General features: G+C 38.9%; 1 protein-coding gene across 3 annotated transcripts; it reads right to left on the reverse strand.

Moving 5' to 3' along the window:
- Window positions 1-225: 225 nt before the first annotated feature.
- Window positions 226-25,980, reverse strand: ptk2bb (protein tyrosine kinase 2 beta, b). Of its 3 annotated transcripts, XM_074685362.1 has the most exons (31): window positions 25,516-25,980; window positions 17,052-17,287; window positions 16,563-16,741; window positions 16,369-16,456; window positions 14,364-14,443; window positions 14,079-14,141; window positions 13,798-13,852; window positions 13,571-13,711; window positions 13,412-13,486; window positions 12,173-12,274; window positions 11,897-12,014; window positions 11,728-11,767; window positions 11,473-11,504; window positions 11,337-11,381; window positions 11,160-11,257; window positions 9,263-9,344; window positions 9,074-9,174; window positions 8,875-8,990; window positions 8,187-8,287; window positions 7,968-8,057; window positions 5,759-5,963; window positions 5,469-5,577; window positions 5,308-5,367; window positions 5,111-5,233; window positions 4,874-5,026; window positions 4,613-4,648; window positions 2,825-2,849; window positions 2,664-2,698; window positions 2,407-2,541; window positions 2,188-2,268; window positions 226-779 (listed from the first exon to the last, which is right to left on the reverse strand). In XM_074685362.1, exons 2-31 carry the CDS (start codon window positions 17,247-17,249, stop codon window positions 564-566), a joined length of 2,982 nt encoding a protein of 993 aa, XP_074541463.1. In that variant the 5' UTR covers window positions 17,250-17,287; window positions 25,516-25,980; the 3' UTR covers window positions 226-563. The 3 variants fall into 3 exon arrangements, with proteins under 3 accessions (XP_074541463.1, XP_074541461.1, XP_074541462.1); XM_074685360.1 differs by having other exon boundaries at window positions 4,613-5,026; XM_074685361.1 differs by lacking the exon at window positions 25,516-25,980 and adding an exon at window positions 19,906-20,068 and having other exon boundaries at window positions 4,613-5,026.

Genomic DNA, 25,980 nt, shown 5'->3' on the forward strand with positions numbered 1-25,980 from the left:
GACTGGAGTGGCTCTTGAGTTTATAGGTCTAGAAAAGATTTCAGTCTTCAACAGAATGGGCAAATGACCAGACATAAACCTCTCACTCTGAGCTTCATGACATTTATTTAACTCTTATTACACAGCTTTATTTTGTCTAGTGATAGAAAACAACATGACTCTTAAAAGCTGAAACTTGTTCCTGAAATACACCATTGTAATTATAATGTGAGGAAAGTAGCTGAATGACATCTTTATACTTAAATCAGATTTATGTTAAAAAATAAAACTGTTGAAATGGTATTAGAGGTTCTCTTTCACCTCGTAGTAAATTATACTGTTTGTAATATGAGACATTTTTTTATTTACAAGAATAATTCATGTCCTGGGCAGATAAATCCAGGGATCAATAGATAACAAACATGATGCTGACAAGATAATTAGTTCAGCATATTCTACCCCAGGTAAAACACACCTTAACTTTAATCCACTGGAAATAGTTCCATATTAAAACTAAACAGACATTTACAGAACAATGATTGAAAGCTTGATGTGTAACCTGGGATCAGATCATTTACAGTCCACTACAGCGTCGCTGGCTTGGCGAGGTTGGCCCTGACTCTGGCCTGGTCCACAGCGTCCAACATGTTCTTGCTGTCCACGGCCAGAGTGTGAGCTGCAGCCAGCATCTGCTTCTTACACTCGTCCTTCAGAGAGGTGATGGCGTTCTGCTGCGCCAGGCGCATTTTGCTGATCAGCTCGGCCATGTCGTTGTTCAGCAGCTTCTGGGTGCCCTCGATCTGTGGGAGGGGGGTGAACAGACACAGAGGGGTCACTTCCTGAGAGAGAGGGCGCTGATGGTTATCCTGACACACCTCGCAGCAGGCAGAGCTCAGCTGTGCATAATATAATGAACAAGTAACTCCATTAAGCTGCTGTAGCTGCGGGGGCTTAATGACACTTAAACAACATCAAACTCTGGGTGGAGATATGCTGCAGGGCCTAAAAACAGGGTGACCAGGCACAGCATTTTAATCACTTTTCCCACGTCCCGCAAATTGAGACAATGCCCCGCATTGGATCAGCTCTTGCTCTCCAAAGTGTGACAGAAGGGACTATCACCATTACATGTGTCCACTGTCAATTAGTACAAACGTACATGAGGCGTCAGAGGTCATCAACTTATCACTTTCATCCTCCTTATCTCTGCCCACTAATACGAAAAACTATCAATAAAAATTGGCTTTTTAAACACAAAAATTTATTGGCAAAAACTCTTTAATGTCAAAGTGAAATCAGATTTCTACAATACCTCAATCACTTGAAACACACCCTCACCACTCAGGTGATCTTCATTTCACTAAGTGTGAGACTATTCCCAACAATTTGGTGGACCTCTATTGAATTAGATCATATAATTAAAAAAAGGGGTAATAATTATGCAAACAAGTATATACTTTATGTTTTTTTCATTTCATTGACATTACTTTGTAGAATTCTGTTTGCACTTTGACATTAAAGAGTTTTTCCAATACATTTTTGTGTTTAAAAAAAAGCCAAATTTTGTTGACCATGATTGATATATGAAAGCACCAAAAGGGTACAACATCCAAGGGAGTGAATACTTATGATAGGCACTGTAAATAAGAAAAGAAAGACTGAATGGCAGGGGTAACTCTATTACCTTTCTATGTTTTTGTCCTGATGTCTGCCTTTCAGAATAGAAAAATAAAGAAGTTTCAGCATTGTAGTAACGTGTCCCACTTTGTCCTGCACAAACACACTCCCTGTCCCACATACGACTTGTAAACACCTGGTCACCCTACCTCAAAACTGCAAACATTATGCATTAAAACATGTTCTTTGTGAGTGTGGCGAGTGGTTTGAGGTGATTCATTTCAACGGCTCTAACCACAAGCTGAAAATGCTAATTTTATGTATAGCATGTACACACTTTCCTTTGGACAAATGGATGAATATATCTTGAAGAATCCTGTTTTTATGCAACCCATAGATTTTCTCCATCCACAGCCTTCATAATAAACACAAAGTGTTAACTTTTCCCTCACTTCTTTGTGCTTAAGGAGAAGTTCACTCACTTCTTGCTCCAGAGACGAGCAGCAGAACAGCGTGAGGACAAGAAAATCGATAAAGAAAGCGAGTGAGAAGATGAGAAAAAGCACACAAGGTGCAGACAATAAACAGTACCTCAGTCCTGACAGAGTCGTGTAAGGTGGGCAGTATGTCATCCACGCTGCGAATCAGATCTCGTAAAGCCATCCCGACAGACTGTGGGCAGAGATCAATGAAGGGAATTTATCAGATGTAAGACTCGAGGCCTTTGTGGTTTGACTACAATTCACACACACGTTAAATTAGCCTCCAAAGTGTCAGAGTGAGGTGAGACACAGATTTGTCTCGGTGTACCTGGACGATGGTGATGTATTGTTCAGGCTGCAGCTCGGCGATGTCGTTCTTGAGCTGAACGACGACTTTGACGAGGTTCATGACTGACGGGTACACTTTGTCGTCAGTGCGGTCCAGCTCAGCCGTGGGTGCCGGCTGAGTGAGACGGTGAGATGTGTTTTAATGAGCTCATAAGAAATTATTCTTCATGTTAAAATTAAAGCTAATAAAGTTAAAAAGCCTTTTCAGGGGACGTGAAGATGAACTGACATAATTACCTGAGCTGTGAGCCGAGGGGGTTTCTCTGGAGGTGCTGCAGAACGAAAAGATGAACAACATGAGAAACAGAGACAGACAAGAGAGAAAGAAGACGAATGGGTTGGTTAAAGTGAGAATAGTTAACAGTATCGTGTTTTGGTTTGCCTTTTTATGAACTTACTGTTCTCTGTGTCGGCTGCAGGGGACTGAAAGACACAAAGATAAACCTCATGAGTTACAGAACAAACACAACTACTGACAGACGCTACGAGAGGATTCAATATTCAGCAACATTAAACTAACAAAAACACTAATCTTAAAGGAACAGTTCCCTTTTTATGCAATCACACTAGTATCAATCATGTATTCGGTAATTCTTAAGGTAAGTGTGCCCTCATTACTTTGGTTGATGATGCCTTGTTTTTTCCCTGAACACCATCTGATTAGGAATGGGTACCTTTCACAATTGAAAACATACAGTACCAATGCCCTGTAGCTGACAATCGTTACCAGTACTAAATGGTACCAATTTTCTGTATTTTTTTTGTGTTCATGTGGTTTTCAATTTAACAAACTTAATCTTCAATATATAAACTTGTGATGCTGTGTTCATGTCCAGCATGGAAAATCACCTACTCTTCCACTCTCTCACAGTCACAAGGATGCATTTAGGTACCTAAACATGGTACCTTTTAGTTTTACATGAATCAGTACCCAGTACTTTTGACAGATTTCGGTCAGTACCTTTAAAGTACCTAATTTGGTACCCATCCCTACGTCTGATAACTACGTTAAAACAATTTGTGATGCTTTGGCATTAGTCTACACTGCAAAAACTGAAATCTAAGCAAGTCTTGAAGCTTTATTTTTAGTTAACAAAAGTCTTGTTAGACTTAATATGAGCCCCGTTCAGCTGACAAGTCTAGAAAAATGTCTTATTTCAAGATAATAAAAGACAAGGAGTCTTTACAAAGTTATCTTTAATGTCTGAAACCACTGACAGGGGGGTTGGTGTCAGGTTATCCTCATCTGCCTTAAAGCAAAGCTTCTTAACAAGTTTGACTCTTGTGTAGAAGAACATGTAAAGAAAATGTAACTACACATGTACGGAACCCCAACAGATTTATGATTAAATAAATGAAAACAACACTTTGAATTAAATGTAATTTTGATAAATAAAATAATAATATGTAATATGGCCATTTAATTTTTAAATATGGCGCTATTATTATAAAATAGGTTTTAATATTCTTTAATATTGAATTATTATAATTAAATATTTCAAAAAAATTTTTTTAACAATTTTGTACTTTTTAAAATAATGCCTTTTTATATTTTCTCCAAGCTTGTATAAGATATATAAAAACGTTTTTTACTAAGTCATTTTTTATTCTATAATGTGATTTTCCACAATGGCCTATTATTTCATAATGTTGTTTTTCGGCATAAAGCTTGAAAAATGAATAATAAAATTGCCTTATTTCACAATTTAATTGCCATATTATACATTTCTCTGTTATTTTTGAAAACAGTATTTATTTCAAAATGTTGTTTTTTTTTATTTAAATTTGAACCTTTTGGGGTTTCATACACGCGTGTGATGGAAAAAGCCAGCAAGGGCAGATTTGTTCAACTAGGGGAAAATCCACATATCCTTAAAAATTCTTTACAGGAGCTTTTAAAAAAAGTTTTGGTTTTATTCATTTTCTCAGGAAATGTCTTAGTCGTTACCTTTGTGTAATACTACTCTCTTTAAAATTTTCTAAATATTGTCCCTTACCCAACATTTTCTTTGTTTTAACCTTGACTTGCCCACTTTGGAGTTTCTAATCCTGCAGAACTTAATAAATATGTTCCTCTGACTCTATGGAGTACTTGTCCGGCGGGGTAAGAACTGAGTGTTGCACAAAACAAACTATATTGTCCTCACGTCTGACCTTAAACCACAGATTAACAAGCAGACACGTACCACAGGGCTGGCGGGGTCATCTGGTCCCATGGGGTCCTGCAAAAGAACAGGCAGGTTCATTTTATAGAGTATGCACATGGAGCCTCTCTTTGGAACTGTTATCAGGGGAACATTCAGATTTAGACTAGCGGGGCGCCGGGAGCGACTCGGAGGCTTTATATTGTTAAACGACGCCTCGTTCAGCGAAGCCTCCAGGGCCACATTGAATTTTGGAGACACAGAGAGGGGGTTGACAAATGTTAATGATGCTCTGTTTCCCACCAGGAGTCTCTCCTTCTTCTCCAGCCACTTCTCATCCTCCTTCATCTGCTCTTTCTGACGGCGCAGTGTATCCTGCATTTGCTGCTTCTCCCTCTGCCACAGGCGCTGGGCGTCCTCCCGAGTGTTCGCCTCCAGTCGAGGAAACTCACTCTCCTACAATCAGACAGTTTATCAGCCAGTATTGTCTTGAATGCACTTGTTTATAATCATGGATGTGACAAAATGAGTGATTCTTACGCCCATGCTGCGCCGCCGAGGAGACCTGATCGGTAAGGTGAGCGTGTTCATGGAGTCCACAGGTGACTGGTACTCACATGGGCTCGCCAGGTCAGGTGAGCTGGCACACAGCGCCTCATTCAGCTGCACAGACACAGTTTGGGTCATCATTTTGAATAATACTTGGAAAAACATGTTTCTTTTGTACTCTGCTCTACCTGAATATGCAGGCCGATGCTGAGCGTGTTCCCAAACCTCCCAGGTTTCATTCTTGAAGGCTACAAAGCATCAAAACAGATGTTTAAATCATGCACCAGAAAACGCATTTTAAGAAAATTTGTGACACAGATCTGGGGCTGAGTTGGTGAGGATTTCACACCTTTGGAGGAGGTTCATTAAAGTTGAACTTGGGGTCAAAATATTTGGTGGAGCGCGCTCTGTCACGCTCTCTCTCGACTTCTTGCTCCTTCTCCATCTTGTGGACATCACTGACGGATTTAAAGTTAGATCAGAAAGTGTAAAGAAGGTGCAACTGCTGGATGATCCCATCCTGTATTTGTTGATAAAAATATTTAACTCGATAAATTCTGCAGTGTAAAAGCAGGAACCAGCACTGGAAGCTCTATTTTCACATTTACAAGTCCTTGGTCAGGAATTATTTATCATTACCTGATCTTGACCACCAGCTCGGTGAAGTTGGGTCTCTCCTGTGGGTCGTAGGACCAGCAGCGGGTCATGAGTGAGTAGAGGGCAGGAGGGCAGTTGTCTGGTTTGGGCAGCCTGATGCCCTGCTCCAGCTGGTTGATGACGTCTCTGTTCTCCAGCCAGAAAAACGGCTGCTGCCCACGACTCATTATCTCCCACACACACACGGCTAAGGAGGAAACAGAAGAAGACGACTTAACGCAGGCTCTCAGTTATTTATTCTCTATCGGGATGGTTAGGGCAGGAAAAGAGGAGGAGACCAGGTTTAGCATTCAGCTTTAAACTATTATTAAAAAAAACAACATTTTGAGCTTCTTTGTGGCGGTTCATATTTTCTAAGGATGCACAATATTGGATTTTTTGCAGATATTTGACTACTTATTGAGGCAACACCGGTAACAATATTTTTCTCTGTGCCCATGATTGCAGAGATCATCAACTCTCTTCTGTATTGAAAGTTGCATATTGTATTATGATGCATACGCTTATCACATTTGTTATGTAATCATTTCTTGAGCAAAATAAGAAAAAAAATATATACTTCAAAATTTATTTTTCTCTATAACAATTACTTTCAAACAAAAATATAAAAGGATAAATCCTATTTGTAAGCTGGATGATGCTCTTCCAAACTTGACCAAGTCTACAGTCAGTAAATGTATCCTGTGTTCACAGGGAATATATGAGAAGTGCAACTGTAAAGTAATTAAACCCAAATTAAATATTTTTTTTTACTTTGGTAAATGTTAAATGTGCCTCAATGAGTCAGATAAACACACCTTACAGACTGCTGCTTAAATTAAAGTTTAACTTGAAACAGGAGCCAAATATGGGCCTGCTCAATCTTCACTGTGCAAACAAAAATCACAAAAAATGCCAAAAATTTTGCAGCTTCAGCTCATTATTTTATCAGTTTATTATATCGGTGAAATTTAATGTGTTGGCCGATATCCAATATTTTATTTTCAGCCAATATAGACACAGATAACTTGCTGATATTATCGTGCATCCCTAATATTTTCTTTGTCTTGAAATATAAAGTTGAGTTTGATCATGTTTAACTTGTATTTTCTCTATTCCAGGGGTGGCCAACCAGTCAGACACCAAGAGCCACAAAAATTACCGTGGTACTACAAAGAGCCACATCAAAAACGCACTTCCTCTCACACATAAACGAAATGACATAAATTTTTCAAAGCGACATTTACTGTGTTTGTAAGTGTGTTTCAATCCATACTTGGAGCCATGTCAAAGACAAATTTCTGTTTTTTACTACAGAAGACATCAAGTTCCATCTATCCAGATAGCTATGAGCACATTAGCAATGTAGAGAAAAGAAAGTGAAACTTAAGTATCAATCTCATCGCCCAAGTATTGATCAATACTGATCACAACGTTGAAATCAATATATCAATATTTTAGATTGATTGGCATACCACTACTCATAACAATATAATAATTGTTTTAACAAATGGATCAAAGAGCCGCACACTGAAAAGCAAAGAGCCGCATGTGGCCACCCCTGCTGTATTCAAACCTATTTAAACTGATCCTTCAATGCTCAAGGTCAGGATATTTTATGAAGGTCATCCTGACAAGTTTTTTTTTTTTTTTATCTAGCTGTTAAAAACCTTCCAGCGAGGTTTGGATTACTATGTGAGCAAAAATGAGCCACTATCTATTAATTTATTCCTAAAAAGGCCAAACAAAACAGCATTTTTAAAGCGATGTTGGTATTTTTCTAAGCTAAGTGCTGAAAAGCACCAAAAGAAAGCAGCTACAGCAGACATTGGGGTTATAGAAAATGTTTTGACCTTTAAAAATGATACACCACTTTAATATTTCAATCAAACATAACAAACTCTTCTTTCATGTGGCGCCCCCTGTGGACAAAGCATAAGCTGGAGCCTCGTTTTGAGCAAGTGTAAATCTAGACTCTTATCTGACTTGAGGACCTCTGGGTAGGACTGAAGTCGATGTGCTCACTTTAAATTCAGGCTCTCCACACCCCATCAAATGATTTTCACAGCATCATAAAAACATGCAGTGGCGGTTTGGGTTGAATATTAACCAGCAACCTGTTCTTTATCAGGTATGCTTTCCGTCTGGTGCTGTAAATACCATAAATGTGTTTGCACTGAGCAGTTGAACTGTTAGTGTACCACAAACTCACCAAACATCCACACATCGCTGGCTGAGGTGAAACGTCTGAAGTTGATTGATTCTGGCGCCATCCACTTAATGGGCAACCGGGTTACAGATGCTGGAAGGGAAAGGGACATTGGTGATCGTTGATAACTGTTTTTAATTCTTCTTTCTGAGAGGAATGTGAGGAAAATGTTTCTCTTCTCTGTCTTTTTAAGTCTAAAAAGACAAACTTTGATCTTCTCACCTTTGTAGTACTCTTCTTCCTCGATGTATCTGGACAGACCGAAGTCTCCGAGCTTCACGCAGTCTGGACTGGCGACTAACACGTTCCGCACAGCGATGTCCCTGTGAGAATAAAAACAAAGCAGAAAGAAAGGTTAGGGTTTGTACAAACATAAACTTTCTTCTCTAATGCTTGGATGCTCCCAGGAATGTAGCATAAAATAAAACAAAGGAAACGTCTGAAACTCATTTCCTGTGTCGGTGCTTCTCCTTCACAGCAGATTGAACCCTTGAGTGGCAGCGCTGCTGCCTGAAACTTGTTGATAAAATTCTGCAGAAACAAACTGAGCGAAACGTGTTTTTCTGCTCTCCTCTCACATTAACTCTCTGTAATGATGTGATTTACTGTAAACATTTCAAGTTTAAATTAAAAAGTTTTCTCCTGTCAGAGCTTGAGATCACTTGGCTATATGTCCGTAAGCTGTTTAGGCCTGTTTCCAACCTTCACTGTCAGAAATTGCGCATGAGAGAAGCGATATAGAGGATCTGAAGCAGCCTGATGAGCCATGAACGTTACAGGTTGTGTTTTTTCAACAAACTTGCGCTTACTGCTTCATCAACATTGATTACATCTGTGATTTTTAAAGAAATGCAGACGAGAGGTCAAAAGAAGTGTGTGTACTTCCTACAGAGAGAAAGGCGTCTCTAACCTGTGCACCATGTTGACTCCTTCCAGGTAGACAAGAGCCTTACAGATCTGCAGGCTGAACAGAACCAGGGTGGTGTTTGTCAGAGTTTTCTGGTTCTGCGTCAGGTAGTTCCCGAGCTGCAAGAGTGACAAGACTTAGTTTATGAAAGAAACATTCTCCAATAAATCACAATATATGACTGATAATGGTGTGAACGAACCTCTCCATACTGATAAAGCTCCATGACGATCCACACAGGATCGTCCTCGATGATCCCGATCAGTTTGACGATGTGCACGTGATCCAGGTTCTTCATAATAACTGACACAAAAAGTTCACACATTTTCTAAAAGTTTTCTCTCAGGTTATCCCAGAAACTCTTTTATGATCTGCAGATTTCTCTGTTTACCTGCTTCACTCATGAACTTCTCCATCACATCAGGTGAGCAGTCTTTACAGGTTTTTACTGCCACGTTCACCCGGTCGCCATCCTGTAGCATCAACAAAAGAAAAACAGAGAAATGCTGAACAATTCAACAGAAATCATTAAAAGAGGTGCAAGACTTGTTTAAGCCCGTAACCCAGATAAAAAAAACAAAGATTCATATGTTGTCAATTAAACATTAGATCACAGTGTGTGATTCTGGTTTTGGATTGAAGCGGTTAAAATGTTTTCTTGCCTCATTTGACTAGATACTGCGATACTGCAGATAGCCAATCAGAGAGCTTGTTTATTTTTTGTAAGTTTAATAGTTATTTAACTTATTTGTTTATTTATTTGTTGATAAAAAGTGAAGTCCTGGCCCTGGTTTTTCCACTTTGGATGAGCTTGAAAAAAGAGGTGATGAGCGACGGCTGGAAGCAGTTCCGGTGCAGTATAATTAGTTAGGGTACAGTTTAGGTCTTTAGCTCCTTTTCTTTAGGGTTGGTGGGTTAGATTTTTGTGGTTATGGTTCTGTCAAGGGGCAACATCCTGTTTATAAAAATGAAGGAAGTGCTAAAAGTTTCTGTTTATTGAGAATCCGTTTGAGGCCTAAAAACAGACTTATATGGCATTAAAAAACATATTTACAGCCCGGCTCAAAAAGAGGGTTGGGTCTGAAATGCTGATTTCACTATCAGAACACACTGGGTGAATTTTTTTCTAACTTGGCGGTTTCAGAAGTTATTAGGATTGTTTGGTTGCCCAATCACAGACTCAGCTCAGGTCACGTGACGGGAGCCCTGTAGCTGTTCGAAAGGAAGCTCAAAGCCCGTGTCACATCCAGTGTGGCTGGGTCCTCCTCGGATTGGCTTCATTTCATGGTATCATGAAAAAGAGACTAAATTCAAGATTTACACAGTCTATAAGTTCTGCATATTGGTTATGCTTTCACAACTAACAAGTCTACAGGGATTTGGTACAGATAAGGAACTTTCTGACTACTGTCTTCTTGAAAAATCAACAATCAACAATTAAAAAGTTTTCTTTTCTTGTTAAATATATTTGAAAAACTGATCTTCTGAAAAAATACACATTTTTAAAAAAAAAAACGTTTTTTTAAGTCACTTGCGTCACCAGTTAAATTTCCTTTTTTTGAGTTTACGTCTATAATTTTGTTAGCACTTAACCCACACCTAACCTGCTCTCTACAACCCTCTTTCTCAAGCAAACAAAACACAACTAAAAAAGTACTCTTTTCCCTTCTTCTTTATTAAACCTCTTGAATCCACCATTGGATAACGTGTTTTACTGGATTTAACCTCAACTTTTAACCTCAACACCACAAACAGAAATACACCTACATTTCAGTGTGGTTCTAGGATTTTATTGCTGAAATATAAAAATGCTGTCTTTAACATTATACTTTTTACAACATAAACATGTTTTGATATAAATATTCCTTGTTTTGCTGATCATTTGGGCTGTTTTGAATTTTACCAGATCCTGAAGCTTCACTGTAGATGCTTTCAAAAACAGTGGATTGGTATGATTGTTATATTTCTCACTGTGAGCTAGTCTTATGGCTCCCTTCTGCAGTCTGTAGTTAAAGACAGATATGTACTTAAAATAATTTGACGATCATTTTTTACTTTCTAAGAACCTTTCACAGCCCAAACAATTAGTTTCATTTAAGGATATCTCTTACCTTCTGAGATTTTTGGAGGGGCTTGAAATTAGACAAAGACCCTTGGTAAGATTTAAATTTGGGAACATAATCATCTGCTTTCCTGAAAAACAGTTTCCCTGCTTCATTATCAGCTAGTTTGACATTTCTCTTTCTTTATTTCCTTTTTGTAAAAGTGAAAAATGGAGATACACGTACAGCTTTTTTGTAAACTCCATCGTAGACTTCCCCAAAGAAACCCTCTCCAAGGATTCGCCCCAGAACAATGTCACTCCTGTCGATCCCGTACTTCACAACTGCAGAACAAGAAATCAGGGTTTACGGAAGTGTGAAAGACTTTTTAATATTCAAAACAACATAAAACAATCATCAAACCTGATCTTGGCCTTTCATCGAGGATCTCACAGTAGATATCTGAACCTGTAAGACATCAGTTTTGTTTTGTTTAGATAACAACATAAGGGCTTGTTATGTCTTCTGTTTCATGGAGCGTGTGTAAAACTCAGCTCACCCATACTGTGCCTTGAGGTGCTGGATTCTCTGCTGCTCCACGGAGGAGACAAAATGAGAGGAAGCCATGAACATAAATTCTCAAGTTATAGCTCCTCAGAGCTCTGACAGAATGATTCAATAAAACATCCCCTTTCATCAATAACTCTAACTTTTCATCTCGTATTACAACCAAAGAGGGAATGAGTGCAGCGCTACGGAGGCTGAGAGGGGTCACAAATCATTCAGAGCTGTAAAACAGCCAGGATCTACTCACCTTGTCGGGAGCTCAGGTAGGGAAGTTCGTGCATTCGCGTCTAGGATAGAAATTAGTGATGATGATTAATCTGAATCAGTTTAAATCAAAGAGTTTGAAAGTCTTAAGGACTTTTCTGTTCTACAGATGTAACTACAGTAACTTCGAGAGCAGGCTGAGTCACACACACCTTTATTTATTCGATGGATAACTGAATCCTCCGTGTCATTTTCTAAGCGGCAGTAGCCGTCGATGAGATCCATCATGTTCTCTGCCACAGGGACCGTGGCCACGTTGATCGACAGACGCTATCAGAGAGGAGAATAAAGGCCACATGGACAGGTCAAGTTTCCTATCTCTAATGTTTACCATCTCTGAACATACAAGCTGATTTCCCCTTTTTAGATCCTCAACATGTGAAACTGAATATTGTGTAACAGGATGGTTGTGTGATTGTGTTACTCACCTGTCTGGCTCCCTCTATGTCAAAGTTTATGAGAGCTTTGCCGTCGCTCTGCGGTAAACACTGTATTTTCTTAATCTGTTTGAAGTCAGCTAGAAAAACAGCCTGAGGAGCAAAGAGAAGAAACATTTTAAGGAGAAATATGAAAGGATTTGTTACGTGTGTCAAACTGTGCTGAATGATGATAGATAATATAACGTCCACATGATGCGGCTATCTAAACCAGTGGTTTTAAGAGTGGGGGCCGTGGATCCCCAGGGGACCACCAGGGGGCCCAGAAAATTGGAGGGAAGGGACAAATTAGGGATGGGTACCTTTCACATTCGAAATGATACAGTACCTGACAACTGGTACCTGACAACTGGTACTGGTACTCAACGGCACCAATGTTGGGTAATTTTTGTGTTTGTGTAATGAAGAAATATAATTTTTTGAATAATAAAACATATATTTTTCAATTTAACATATTTTTTCTTCAATATATATAACCTTGCAATGCTGTGTTAACGTCCAGCATCAAAAATTGCCTACTTTTCCACTCCCTCACGGTCACAAGGATGCATTCAGGTACCTAAACATGGTACCTTTTGGTCTTATGTGAATCGGTACCCGGTACTTTTGACAGAATTCAGTTGGTACCTATAAAAGTACCTATTTTGGTGCCTACCCCTAGGAAAAATAGAATCTAATTGTTTATTTATTGATGTTTTTTTATTTATATCTATATTTGGTTATTTTCTTTTCTTATCAGTAACCATCTGTCCTGAACATACAAAAAATAACGTGCTGGGTTCACATGTTATTGATTGTATTTATCCGAACTTGTGTGCTAGCTGCAACTGAACCTTGAGGCTCTTCACCTGTTTAACAACTGGCTGCATGTAAGAAAGGAGTATCCCACCTTGGCTGACAGCTTAGTGTGTTGAAATGAGAAGAATCCAATCATAACCGAAGAACACTGCTGTGAAAGCAGTTGTTGAAAAGTTCGGGAAATCCGCGGTGTACTGTTTTGTCATATGTAACATAAAAATGCTTATTTCACTTTTGGTCTTTGTTGGCAAAATAGGAGGTCGTTAGCTTCCTTAGTGAACTAAGCTGCACGGCATAAACCACCACCTCAGTTAAGTGCAAAATATGCCCCATATGTCCATGTGTATGCACTTCCTTAAAAGGTTAGACTTCCATGACCCTAATAATTTCACTTTGGACAGCTCTACCTCAGTCAGTCTTCTTATTCCTTACCGCTGAATCCTTCTGTGTGCGTTGTCGGATTCCCCGCCCACCGATGACGAGCTCCACTGACAGACTCCAGCCTTGCTGTTGACGAGTGACAGTGTTAACATTAATTATATCAAACATCAAGCAGAGTAAAGTCCAGGACGACCTTTCCTTTCCACTCACCACCAGCTCACAGGGGAAGACCTCTTCATCGTAATTATTGAATTCTTTCAGCGTCTCAAAAAACTTCACCATGCAGTCATCCTCTTTCAGCATTGCAAACTGTTGAAACGTTTGCTGGATCAACTTCCGGAGCTGCTTTGACTGAATACACACAGATAAACTTTTATTTTAGTCAAGTTCCCACTGACGAAAGTCTGATCCATCATTTTAAAAACGTAAATGCAGACCTTCATGCTGTTAATCAGCTCTGCAGGGAAGAACAGGTCCAGGCCCACTTCTTTTCTGAAATTGTACAGAAAAATTTGAGGAGGGTTTTTTGTTTTTTAAAAAAAGCTAAAGTTTGATTGAGTACAGTATGACAAAAAGTGGTCAATCTGAATAAAAAAAGTGGTTTTTAAAGGTGTTGATTAACTCAGGGTTCACTGTAAAACTAAGTATGTGGTTCATCCAAGAGAAACCATGTCACCAAAGTCAAATATGTAAGAATCCTGGAGGAATAAAAACTTACTCTAGCAGCTCAAAGTTGGATTTCTTCTCCAAACCTTTTGCATTCATGTCTTTATAGAACCTCCTGTCAAAACACAGGAAACACAGCATCTTTGCAAAGCTCCACCCAGTCTGAATCAGTTTATAACTTCATCACATTACACACTGATAACTGACATGTAATCAAGTCTAGCACATTTTAAAGCTCTAACCTCCCACATTGCGTCACCTCTATCAGATAAAACAAGTGGCAGTTAAAGTTTGACCAGGGAGGGAGCAGAGGAATGAGAGGAATGCAGACACTCACCTGATCTCCAAACAGCCGAGCTGGAGCGCCATCCCATCACTGACCTTACTGGCATGATACTGCATGTAATCACTACGAACCTGGGATTAAAACAAGACATGACAGAAGATGGATGTGTTAATGTGCACTGCAAAACACTCTGCTTCTTGTCAAGGAATATGGGTCTCATTCACAAACAGTGTGTACGAACAAATTTGTGCCTTAATTGTGTGTAAAAACATTTGATGCACAAATCTGTGAGTCATAAATATTTTGCAACTCTCTCAGAAAATGTAAAAAACATTCACTTTTAACTAAATGAATGACATATTTACACTGCATTGGTCAAGATTTTTTAATTATTATTTCGAGTTATTTAGAGACAAAAACGAGGTCTGAATTGCTTAAAAGCAGTTTAAAAAAATCTGCCAATGGAACAAGAGAGAAGTTACTTAAATTAAGACATTGTTGTAGTTTCAAGCAAATTTTCTTGTGAACTTTTCTGTTTTCATTGGCAGATTTTCTTTTACTTATTACAAGCAATTCAGACGTCATGTTTGTCTTTAAATAACTTGAAACAAGACATTTTTCTGGACTGATCACTTGAATGTGGCTCATATTAAGTTTAACTAGACAATTTTTACTTAAAAGGAGACAAAAACACTTGATAAAATTTCAGTTTTCTGCAGTGTAGACTACTTTTAGTAAAAGAAAAAAAGACTTCAATAGAATTTTTGTGTCAATTTCATGGTTATTTAATACATTTACAATTCAAAATATCACAATGTACATCATAAAAAGGCACATTTTTGATGTTAATCAAATAGTCGGGTATGGTAAATCCACGTCTCTAATGGAGGTCAGTTTTAAAGCATGTTTTAATATGCAAACTGAAAGAAGACATGAAATAACTGCTTCTCCTGACTTCATACATTTTCTGAGCAAATGTTGCACAGACAGCTTCACTGGTCACTCACACTTATTTTTTTTGTTTGCAAAAAATATCCAGCAGCTTTTTTTCACTATGTGTCTTTTCTTTTTTTTTTGGATACCCACTGTGATCTCCCACACAGCACCAAGAAGAGCCAGCTGATAACTGATCACCTCGCACAACTTAACACCTCAAAAAACTGAAATCTTATCAAGTGTTTTTGTCTTATTTCAGTAGAAAATGTCTTGTTAGAAAATAGAAAATAGAAAATACTTTATTTACCCCCGAGGGGAAATTCAGGAAATGTTAGACTAAATATGAGTCACATTTACCTGACTGGTCCAGAAATCTGCCAATGGAACAAGAGAAAAGTTACTTGTATTAAGACATTATTCTAGTTTCAAGCAAATTTTTAAGCAAAATTGTTCCATTGGCATATTTTTTTTTCTTGTTACAACCAATCAGACCTCAGTTTTGTCTTTGAATAACTTTAAACAAGACCTTTTGCTAGACTGATCAGTTGAATCTGGCTTATATCAAGTATTACGAGACAATTTTTACTTTAAATGAGACATAAATACTTGCTAAGATTTCAGTTTTTTGCAGTGTAAAGACTCCCAGTGAGGGGACAGGGGAGTGGGCTGTGTGGCTGACGCTGGCGATGCAGATCTTGAGGTCTGTGGCGCCTCTTCCTGAGGCACTGAAATCCTTATATGGATGAATTGGGGTGTGGTAGTAAGCTGATTGCAGGTTGCGGACACGTGCCTGTCAACTTAGAAATATTCTGATTCGCTAACATACACACAGTGGAGGGAAGAAAATTGGCTGGTGCAAAAGTGTCATGGATCCGGCGGCGATTTTGCATAAACATGGGACTTGTGCACAGTAAGAACATTTCTACACATTTATTAGTGAATGAGGCCCAATGTTCTTCATAAGTAGGAAATATAAGGAAAATATGTCAGGATATTTTTAAGGCAGGATAAGGATCTGGATTTTGTCAGTATCACTTTTTTCACGACTATTTTGACCCGAGAACAACATTTTTAGCTCCAAATATTTTGAAAGGTAACAAATCAAACTGGAGCACCTTACCTGCTGGTAAAAATAAAGAAACGTAGATCTGTCATCTTTGAATTTTTCCAAGAAGTTGACAGGAACATATCTGATTCGGAGGTCGTACCTGTAGTAAACATAATAATGTGGCACCCATCAAAAGATGACACTTACTTGCTTCTTCAACTGATTAAAATAATTCAGATATAAATGCCTCAGTGATCGTTGTGTACCTCCATTCTGCCTCCACGTGATGGCTCTCGTATCGTTTCTCCACCTCCCCGACAGTCAGGTCAGGGTGCAGCCAGTGAAGCTCGTCTGACTTCAGGTGTTTCAGCAGGAGACCATAACATCCTGCGTGTTCGATGTTCGGCCCCAATCTACCGCTGATCAGAATCGAACGTATAATCGCCTGAAGGAGGAAGAAAAAGTCTTGTTAACCACAAAAAGTAGCCTCAGTCTTTTTTTCTAATCATTTTGGATTTTACGCTAACTTATGTGTGATGATAAATTAGCTTTCAACTGCTGTTACAAAACCCTGGAGGACAGAAAGAACAACTTGTGCAGAGATAATGGATTTATTATCTTTCCTGCATGCTAAGAAGGCCAAATAAAACAGATTTCAGTCTTTTCTTTCAAACTAACTAAAATCCCAGCCTGCATCGTTCTCTCACTCCCACTTTTCCTCCCCTTACTCATATTTTCTTTTCGATTAGACTCACCCTGATTTGCCAGGAGCTGTCACATTTCACCAACTTGAAGTTCTTGCCCAGGTTATTGTTGGTGCAGAAGCACACTTTGAGTATCTTGGTCGGCCCTCCGTCGCTCTGAAAGTGGGATTCAGGGTTGGGCTCGGGGTCGCTTTGTCTGGGACTGGGCACCTTCCAGGCCAGGGTGTCACCTGACATCACCTCATACATGGTCACGGCTGGGTGGGCACCATCATATCAACAACATCCTTTGGACAAACAAGGAAAAAAGATGTAGATTAAGTCACAAAACATCAGGGGCCAGGGTCTAAAACTTCATCTGGGAGCAACCTTCAAACCTGAGGAGGAAGAGGATTAAAGCTCTTATTCTATGTTGATTGGCTAAATCTCATTTATTACTACACCAAACACACACTCCTCGTAGTAGCACAGTCATGCTATGCTTCACCTTGACTCTGTGATGTTGTGCCATGCAGCTCTATGACTCACATCAGTTCACTCTGAGATCCGCTGATTACATTCCTTCCTGACCGGGATTTCAAGTGAGGGCCTGTGTGATTCACAAAGCAGAGCTGTGACAGTGTGGAGACTTGTACCATCTATACCATCAAAACTGTCTTCTTTAAGTTAACTCTTTCCTGATTCTTAAAGTGTTGAGTGGAGGAGGAATCCACCCATCAATAGGCGAGATGTGGAAAAACAACAACACTTGAATGTATCTGAAGCTTAACACTGAACGATGGAGCGATGACTAACATGGAGTAGTTCCTCAGCTTTAGGCTGTTATGTAACCTGTGTTGATTCATCCGTCATACAAAAGCAGCTGAGGTCAAAACACTCAATAAGCTGCTTCTCTCAACTTGTTGGAGGGATTTCTTTCTACATTTCAAGAAATACTAAGATTTGTTCTCAAGACTTAAAAAGGAGAATATCAGATTCACATCACTCAGTTTCACGTTAAGCAGAGTAAAAGTCGGCACAAATCAGTGTAAAAGTTTGAAAGCAGAATAGATAAAATAATGGCAGCATGATGTGACAGCTCCTCAAAAGTGAAATCAAAATTCGAAGCTCCTTTCTTTTCCGGCCATTTTATTGCACAACTCTGCACTATTATAATCATGTTTTGAAATCTGGTTTATCATATTCAAATTTTTTTTTTTTCAAATTTTCCTTCGAACTTTAATGTTTTCTTTCAATGTGCTTTTTTTTTTCCTTTTACTTTTGTAATGTTTCTTTTTGGGTCTTTTCTACAACAATTTAAATTGCCTTGTTGCCCAGAACGCCCTATGAGAAAAATATTTCCTAGACTTACTTAGTTTATGCATTTTTCAGATTTTTCTTTGGAATTATGCGTTTACTGCCATTTCGCTAGATTTTTTTTTTTTTTTTCAAAGATGGCTTTAACATAAATCCATTTAGAGTTAGGACATTTCCACTTCTCTTGCTCAATGTCTGCAAACAAACAACAAAATCCATTTTTAATTTTGAAAGCACAAAATACAGTTCCAGGTTTCTTTTTTGTACAGCTCTGTTTTCAATTTTATTTAAGCTGACATTACACATTTATGGTGGCATATTGCATTCACCCAAAAAAAAAAAAAAAAAAATCATTTTTTTTTTTTTTTTTCACAGGATACATTTAAACACAGGATAATTTAATTCTTTCTGAATTTACAGTTTTTATGAGGTACTATTTCGTAAAAAAAGACAAATTTTATTTTTGTTTTTCCTGTTTTTGTGATTACATCCAGAGAAGTCATGCAGCGGAGAGTCATGGAAAATCCCTTTTCTGCGAAATAGTATCTCATAAAAACAGGAAAACCACAAATAAATATTTTATGTTTTTATGAGATAGTAGCTTATAAAATCAAGAAAAAAAAATGTGATTTTACGAGATAGTATCTCATAAAAAAACCCAAGAAAATTCTAAAATAAAAGTATTTATTTATGAGATAGTTGGTTCATAAAAACAGGAGTTGTTTCTTTTTTTTCATGTGACTGCAATACACCACCATTCAAATTTGACACTTTTTTTTTTTCTGTCTTGGTGCTACAGGAGCTTGCATTGGGAGTGTATCTACTAAAGGATTCTAACTTTCAACACAAGGGTCCACCAAAACATGCAAATCAAAAAGATCTTTCAAAGCTTTCAACTTTCTCAGTTAAGTTTGTTAAAATCAGATAAAAATATGTTTCCTTGGATCAAAGCTACAGCTAAACATACAGATTTAAATGTATAGACAGGCAGTTTTGACCCTTGACAACTATTCAAGTCATGTTTCAGGAGCAGGTGTTAACTGAACAAACCACATCTGAGACATTCAACACCTTTCAGCCTTTAGCAATGTAACTTTAAGGACAACTGACTAATCGTACATAAGGTCAGTGAAGATAACTACCATCTAAAAATGAAAACTCTGTGTGGAAAACAAAGAGTGTTTCCCAAAATGAAAGCAAGTCCTTTAAGACAGGAGTACCTCATGTGGAATCCAAACAACAGGAGATTCTTCTCCAACCACTTAGCTTTAAACAAACATGGAGACGACCACTGCAGATAGTAAAAACTTCAGCACACAGCCGCAGCTGCAGCCACAGCTACACACTTTAAAAACTTTCCTCCTGCCCCGGACTTTGAATGAACTTTAAGATTAAATGTGACTTTGTGAAGGGCAGCAAACTTCTGATGCATTGTATAAAAAAATCAGGAACATCCAGAGCTGCTCTCATAGTGTCAAGTCTAACTCCTCTCCTTGCATTAATATTCTGTGCTGTCAATCAAAAATATGAGGCCATGTTGACTCAGCAGACACTGAGGGATCGAGCTGAATACCTGAGAAACACACCTCGCTGATCAGAGATTACCCACCTCGCAACAGTGCCGTCAGAAAAGTGCTCCCCGGCCGTCATAACATCATTTCTCTCTCTTAAATGAAGCTCCACGCTGTGAGAGACGAGCTGTGTTAGTTTCTCTCACAGCGCTCCGCCGCTGTTGGACAGGGTTGTGTTTTGTTAGCCTGAGGCCATGAATTCCCCAGCAGGGCCGTGTGGGTGTGTTTGTGTGTAACTATGCGTGTGTGTATAGTGAGAGAAAGAGAGAAAGGGGAGAAAAAAAAGGGAGAGGATGAGTGAGCAGCATGGCCGGCGTGTTGCACCATCACCTGGGTGTGAGGAGGAAGAAGAGAGAAAAAGAAAGACAACGAAGATAACTGAAAGAAACTATATCGAGCTCAGCTGTGGATCTACAAACACATTCCTGTGTTCATATGGAAGAAATAATGAGTCATTACGGCGACATGTATACGTTACAGATTGCTACACATGCTCAGACAGCATTGTGAAATGTGTTGTGCTGAAATATTTAGCTCTTTTCACACATGCACCCATGAACTTCTCCTGAAACTTTCAGAACAGCCTGCCCATGAAATTTTCAATGTTTGTTTTTAAACCCTCACATCCTTTACAATTTTATCTGTAAGATGGTAGGGTATGTACACAAAAAATACTGATAGACAGTGTGTAATGTTTGCAATACATCCAAGGTGGCTAGCAAAGCATTTATGGCCTTTAAGGCGGTGCAATGTGTCATTTGTTACACTTAAAGTGCAAGCAAATTACTATCTTGTAATGAGTTTGCCTGACTTTTTACCAACTGCTGCATTTACATATGTTTTTACAACAAGCAGACAGGAGCTAGTTGGATAAAAGTGACAGTTAAAAAAATTTGGCGAATTGCGTTCACACATGCTGCTCATTTGGAAAATTTCAGGATTTTTCAGAAGCTGAGTGAATGTGTGAATGCAGCTAAAAAGAAAATAAAAATACCAGAGACAGATGGAGGGGGACCTCTGAATAAGCAGGTCTAGTCAGAGGTAATTAACTGTACACTGAGCGGGTGTTTTTGCAAATTAGAATTGTGACAAGGCGAGAAAGACCCTGATGCAAAGCGACACTGGCACTTCTTTGAACAGAGTGATTTGATATACATGTGATCAGGTTGCTGCTGAGAATAACTTAAATATAAATAACTAAATAAGATTAGGACCAAAATCCCAAAGAAAGAAATGAAAAAGTATGACTCTTTTGCAACAGATCAATCCCCCTGTGACCTCTTCCACTTGGGGTTTTCACATGTGTGTGAGACTCAGTTTTGTGTAGTTTAAGCTTCTCACACTGACATGCTAAAACCACAAAAAAATGCAGCACAGATACCAAAGACCTAACCTCTTCAAACAGAGCTATGCAACAAATATTGCTCCTTTAGATCAGCAAGATTTTTTGTTAAAGAGGACATATCATGCTTGTTTCTCCTTTTCACTATGCCAGACTAGGATGCCTGTAAAGCATTTCTGCCCTCAGTACAAGTCATTTAGTTCCTTCATTGCCCCACAATAGCGTTCTCAATATCCTCATTTTAGGCCATTCTGAAGATCTCGTTGAAACGCTCTGTTTCCAGAATGACCTCCAGTAACCTCGCAACGTCACAGCCCTTTGTGCACTGATTGGTCAGTTCTATCAAAGTGGCGGAAGGGGTAGAGCCAGGGGGCAGTTTTTGCAGCATGGCAGTATTTACAAAATCGCCATATTGGATGGAGCAGACCGAGCGAGTTTGCTGTTTGCCGAAACTTCACCGTAATGCATTGATAGCACTAATAAAATAGCAGAGTGTAGGATACGTCCTTTTGTATTGGACCCTGAGTCAGACCCGGACAGTTCTGCAGCTCAGGAGGAAGAAAATCCACCTTGACACAGATCATCTCAGGACGCTTCAGTGTGGTGAGTCAAACCAGTACTGTAACATGTATAGTTTATACATGGAAATATAGGCAGACTTCACAAATAAACTATTTCTATAACAGGGCTCCATCCTGCTCTTTCACTTTTCTCTGTCTGTTTTATCCATCATGCTGAAAGTGTAGTCTAAAGATCGCCTCTACCGTCAGTTCGTCACTATGTTATTACCACAGCATTATTGTGGTCCAGGTTTACAGTGCATGTCAGAACAAGCATGCAAATATCACAGTCTCACAAGTATTACGACTTCTGCTAAAACTACAGTGTTTTCACTGCTAATTCACCATGTAAAGCTGAGCTGCTCAGCAGAGCAGAGTCCCTGCATCCAGCATCTGAGGGGGGAAACTCGGCTCTTGGTGTGTGTATCCCTCGGTGGCGGTTGTGTGACTAACTGACATCACAGAGGAGGAGCTGCTTTATCAGATTACTCCAATAAAAAGAAAGGTATTTTGTGTCGTTACGAAGGTCGAAATCTCGCGGCCAAATGTCAATGACCTATTTTCAGAGGCATCAAATCTCATTCTAGGATATCAGAAAAAAAACACAATATCTAATTTTTTGAAAATTCAGGGGGTGTAAGGTCTTGTTTTCAAATTTATTATAATACATGTAAGTATTAAATCAGGGATCGGAATGATATGTCCCCTTTAAGTATTCCTAACATCAGGCTCTTCAGTTGGCTCGACTGAATTAAATATAAACACTATTAAAGCTCCTGTGAGGAACTTTTGGTTCATCACAATTTTGATTCGCAACCTTGCATTACAACCTCCGCAGGATTTACCCTGAACCAGCATCATCTTCATCTTTTCCCCTTTTCAGCTCCTCTTATTTCTCAGACTCAGTGAAATGGAGTTAATGAACGCTAATATTAAACTATCTAAAAGCAACACTGAAGAATGTTAAGATGAAATTTGATTGGTTAAGAAACTTGGCAGGCATTCCTAATTGGTTTAAAACATGCTCAGATCCACCAAGGTCAGATAGTTGATCTCTTCTATTTTAGAGGCAATGTTAGAAAATGATCACTTTTAACTGTCCAAATTAGCAATGACATTTACTGAAGTTCTTAACTAAAGGCCTGGAACAGCTAGCGATCAGATATCAATCACAAATCTAATTGAAAGTTAAATCACAATATCATTGCAGTATTATTTAATGATTGAAATTAAAATAAGTAATTAAAACAGGGCTTTTAAAGGTTTGTATTGGATTTTAAAATTGTTTTTTGGAACTATAAGAGGCCCATTAATATGACAGCCAGTCAGTGAAAGGTCTGTAATTTTGTGTTTCCTCTCCTTGTGTGTCACTACTCTGTCATTTCTTGAAGTGAACAAAAGCTACACCAGTTCTCTGTTCAAGCTGTTGTTACCTCCCTCTCACACCGTCATGCTGCCACTTGAGTTGTTATGGTAACAAGTGCTCCCGAGGGAGATTTTTATCATAAAACACAACACACAAAAGGTTCGGGGAAACACACTCCCCCAACACTCACTGACAACACACACTGAAGCAGGACGATGAATCCTGATATTCAGCACCCAAACATTTGTCACTGCTGCCGTTTGTGAAATGCTGCGCTCTGTTAGGAACGCTCAGTTTCTCCTCTGAGACGTCAGGAAATGACTAATCTTTGGAATTCCTCAGCAGTGAGTGGAAGAGCAACGAGGCTCTATGAAGAGGAAGAGGCATGATGAAGAGGTCAGACAGGGAAGGTCATGTAATTATTTGACTTTTTAAAGGTGCAGTGTGTAATTAGCAGGGAAAGTTGGAATAAATGAAAAATATATATAACTCATATATTATCATATTTTTTTAATGAACTTAGAGTGACTCTTCTAAATCTATAAAAGGACCAGGTTCTTTCCCCAAAAGGCTGCCAACCTACATTGCCATGTTTCTACAAGAGCACACAAACAAACTAGTAACAAATTTAAGTTTCTGATTTGTTGGTAAAACTTCAGTTCAGAAGCAGAGCCATGCTTCTGAAACCAATTAAATCACCTGCAGCTCATCATCATCTTTACCTGTATAATTACCTGTGATGATATAAACAAGTCGGTCTGACTCATTTTCTCCTGACAGTCTCAGTTCCCCAAACCCTCCACCCTCAAACCCCACGACTCTTCTTTCACCCATCCTCTCCTTTTCTTCTCTTTTCTTTCCTCTCCTTTCCCTTTACTTCTTTTCCTTTACCAAGTTTGCCCCTGCTCCTTAGCCTGGATCCTCATTTCCCAACATTATACAATGGTCTTATGAGGGAGATGAGATGAAGATAAATAAAAGAACCGTATTATTTGGCTGTAAAATACTGAAAAAAATCGCAATTAGACTATTTTCCAAAATGTTCAGCCCTAGGTTTAACAATAATTGACAGCTGCAATTCTTGTGTATTTTTGTGTTTTTATGAGTTAAAAGCCCAAGAAAAGATTGCACTTTCAAAAGAAAAAATATATAGTTACTTTCATACACCTGGCTCCACTCAGAGTCTTTCAGAGTCCCTCGTAGTCTCTACTGCCCAGACTCTGGCTGCATAGCGGCTGCCAATGGCGGCGCCTGTGATGAAGGTATTTTGGCTTCAAAACTGTACAATGGTAAATGGCAAAGCCACGCTTTGAGATTTAACCAGAAAGCATGATTACGTAACTTCAGGTGATTGTTTCTATTATGACACTTGAATAAATATTTTTCATTTTAACCCCTTTTTCCAAACTCCAGGAGCTAGTGTTGTGCCTGTTACAAAATTAACTGCAAACCTATTGTATCCTCAAGCTGTCTTTTATATGTCAGCCTGAAAAAACTTAGTCGATGGTGGGTTGTGGGTCTGACACAGGTAAAAGCTAGGGCTATCCATGTCCTGTTTTTCACTGAAAAACTGCAGAGTGGTGCAATGGAGAACACGCTGTCTCTGTCAGAATCTGTCATAACATGCAGTCCCGACTGTAGTAAGAGCCATTTATTACTAACGGAGGTGTCATCACACTCTTCTATTTTCTTTTTTACGTAAGAGAAAAAAGGGTCAGGAAATGGCATTAATGAGCTTTAAGAGAGCTTACTGTTTAATTCTTGAAGGTGTTCAAATAAAAGGACATTGTAAGATAAAAATGTAATGAGTGTTAGGTGGTAAATGAAGTGGGTATCAGCACATTGTAAGGCTGTAAAAAGTATTTCTTGAAGGCAGGTAAAGGGGCTGCTTGTCAACACAGGCAGGTATTGAAAGAGGCCTGCTGTGTGTAGAGTGTTGTGCTGCTGAGGGTCTGCACACTGCTCTGTCATGACCCCAGGCACTGGAATGTGAAGGCTGCTCCTCCACCTGCACAGACATGCTGTGATAATGAACCAGCTTCTCTCTACCTGCGAGGAAACAGCACCAAGCTCTCTGCAATGTCACTATTATCACTTTACTACTGTGAAAAACGAATTTCTAGAGCTCCAATGTTGATTCAACAAGTTGCAAAGTACTACTAATTTATCAAAATGAGAGAAACAGAAAATGTTAACCACTTTGCATTACATAACCCCACATTTCACACATTGTGTCATGCTTTAAATACAGGCCTTGGTGTTTATTACGTTAATCTCTAGAATTGCAGTCTGATTTCTACCACTTATTTCAACCTACTTGTGAAGAAATGTTGAGATTTCAGACAAATATATACAGAAAATAGTAATTCAATCGTCTTACCTGATTCTGTTTGAATTCCTCCGTGAGTAAAAGCCTGACAGCGAACGGTATTCCTCCAGGAGAGTCCAGGCCTGACAGTCTGATAGTGGAGACAGTAGGAGGTAGCCACTCCCTCACCTGAGGACAACCCTGCTGGAAGCTAAGGTGAGCCCACCACTTCCTTATTTCTGAAGTCTGGAAGAACATGGCGGTTGGTGTTTTATTTACCCCCACAGATATTTAACTCACACATAAATTAAATATATTTTCTGTGTCCTTTTCTGCCGAGTCTCGCGGGACTCTAGGGTTCTTCGATGTAGCATGAAAAGTTTTTACTCGTAGCATAACGGTCAAAAATAAACCAAAACTAAACCATTAAACCAACGTCTTCGGGTATAAAAACAAAATTTGGACACGTAACGGTTACTCTTCGCGTGATTTTCACATACAACCTTCGAAATTTGACCTTATCTCAACCTAACATCG

Source organism: Halichoeres trimaculatus, unplaced genomic scaffold, assembly GCF_033239565.1.
Source record: "Halichoeres trimaculatus isolate MK-OKI-2021-1 unplaced genomic scaffold, fHalTri1.1 fHalTri1_scaffold_13, whole genome shotgun sequence".
In the NCBI taxonomy this organism is placed as follows: domain Eukaryota; kingdom Metazoa; phylum Chordata; class Actinopteri; order Labriformes; family Labridae; genus Halichoeres; species Halichoeres trimaculatus.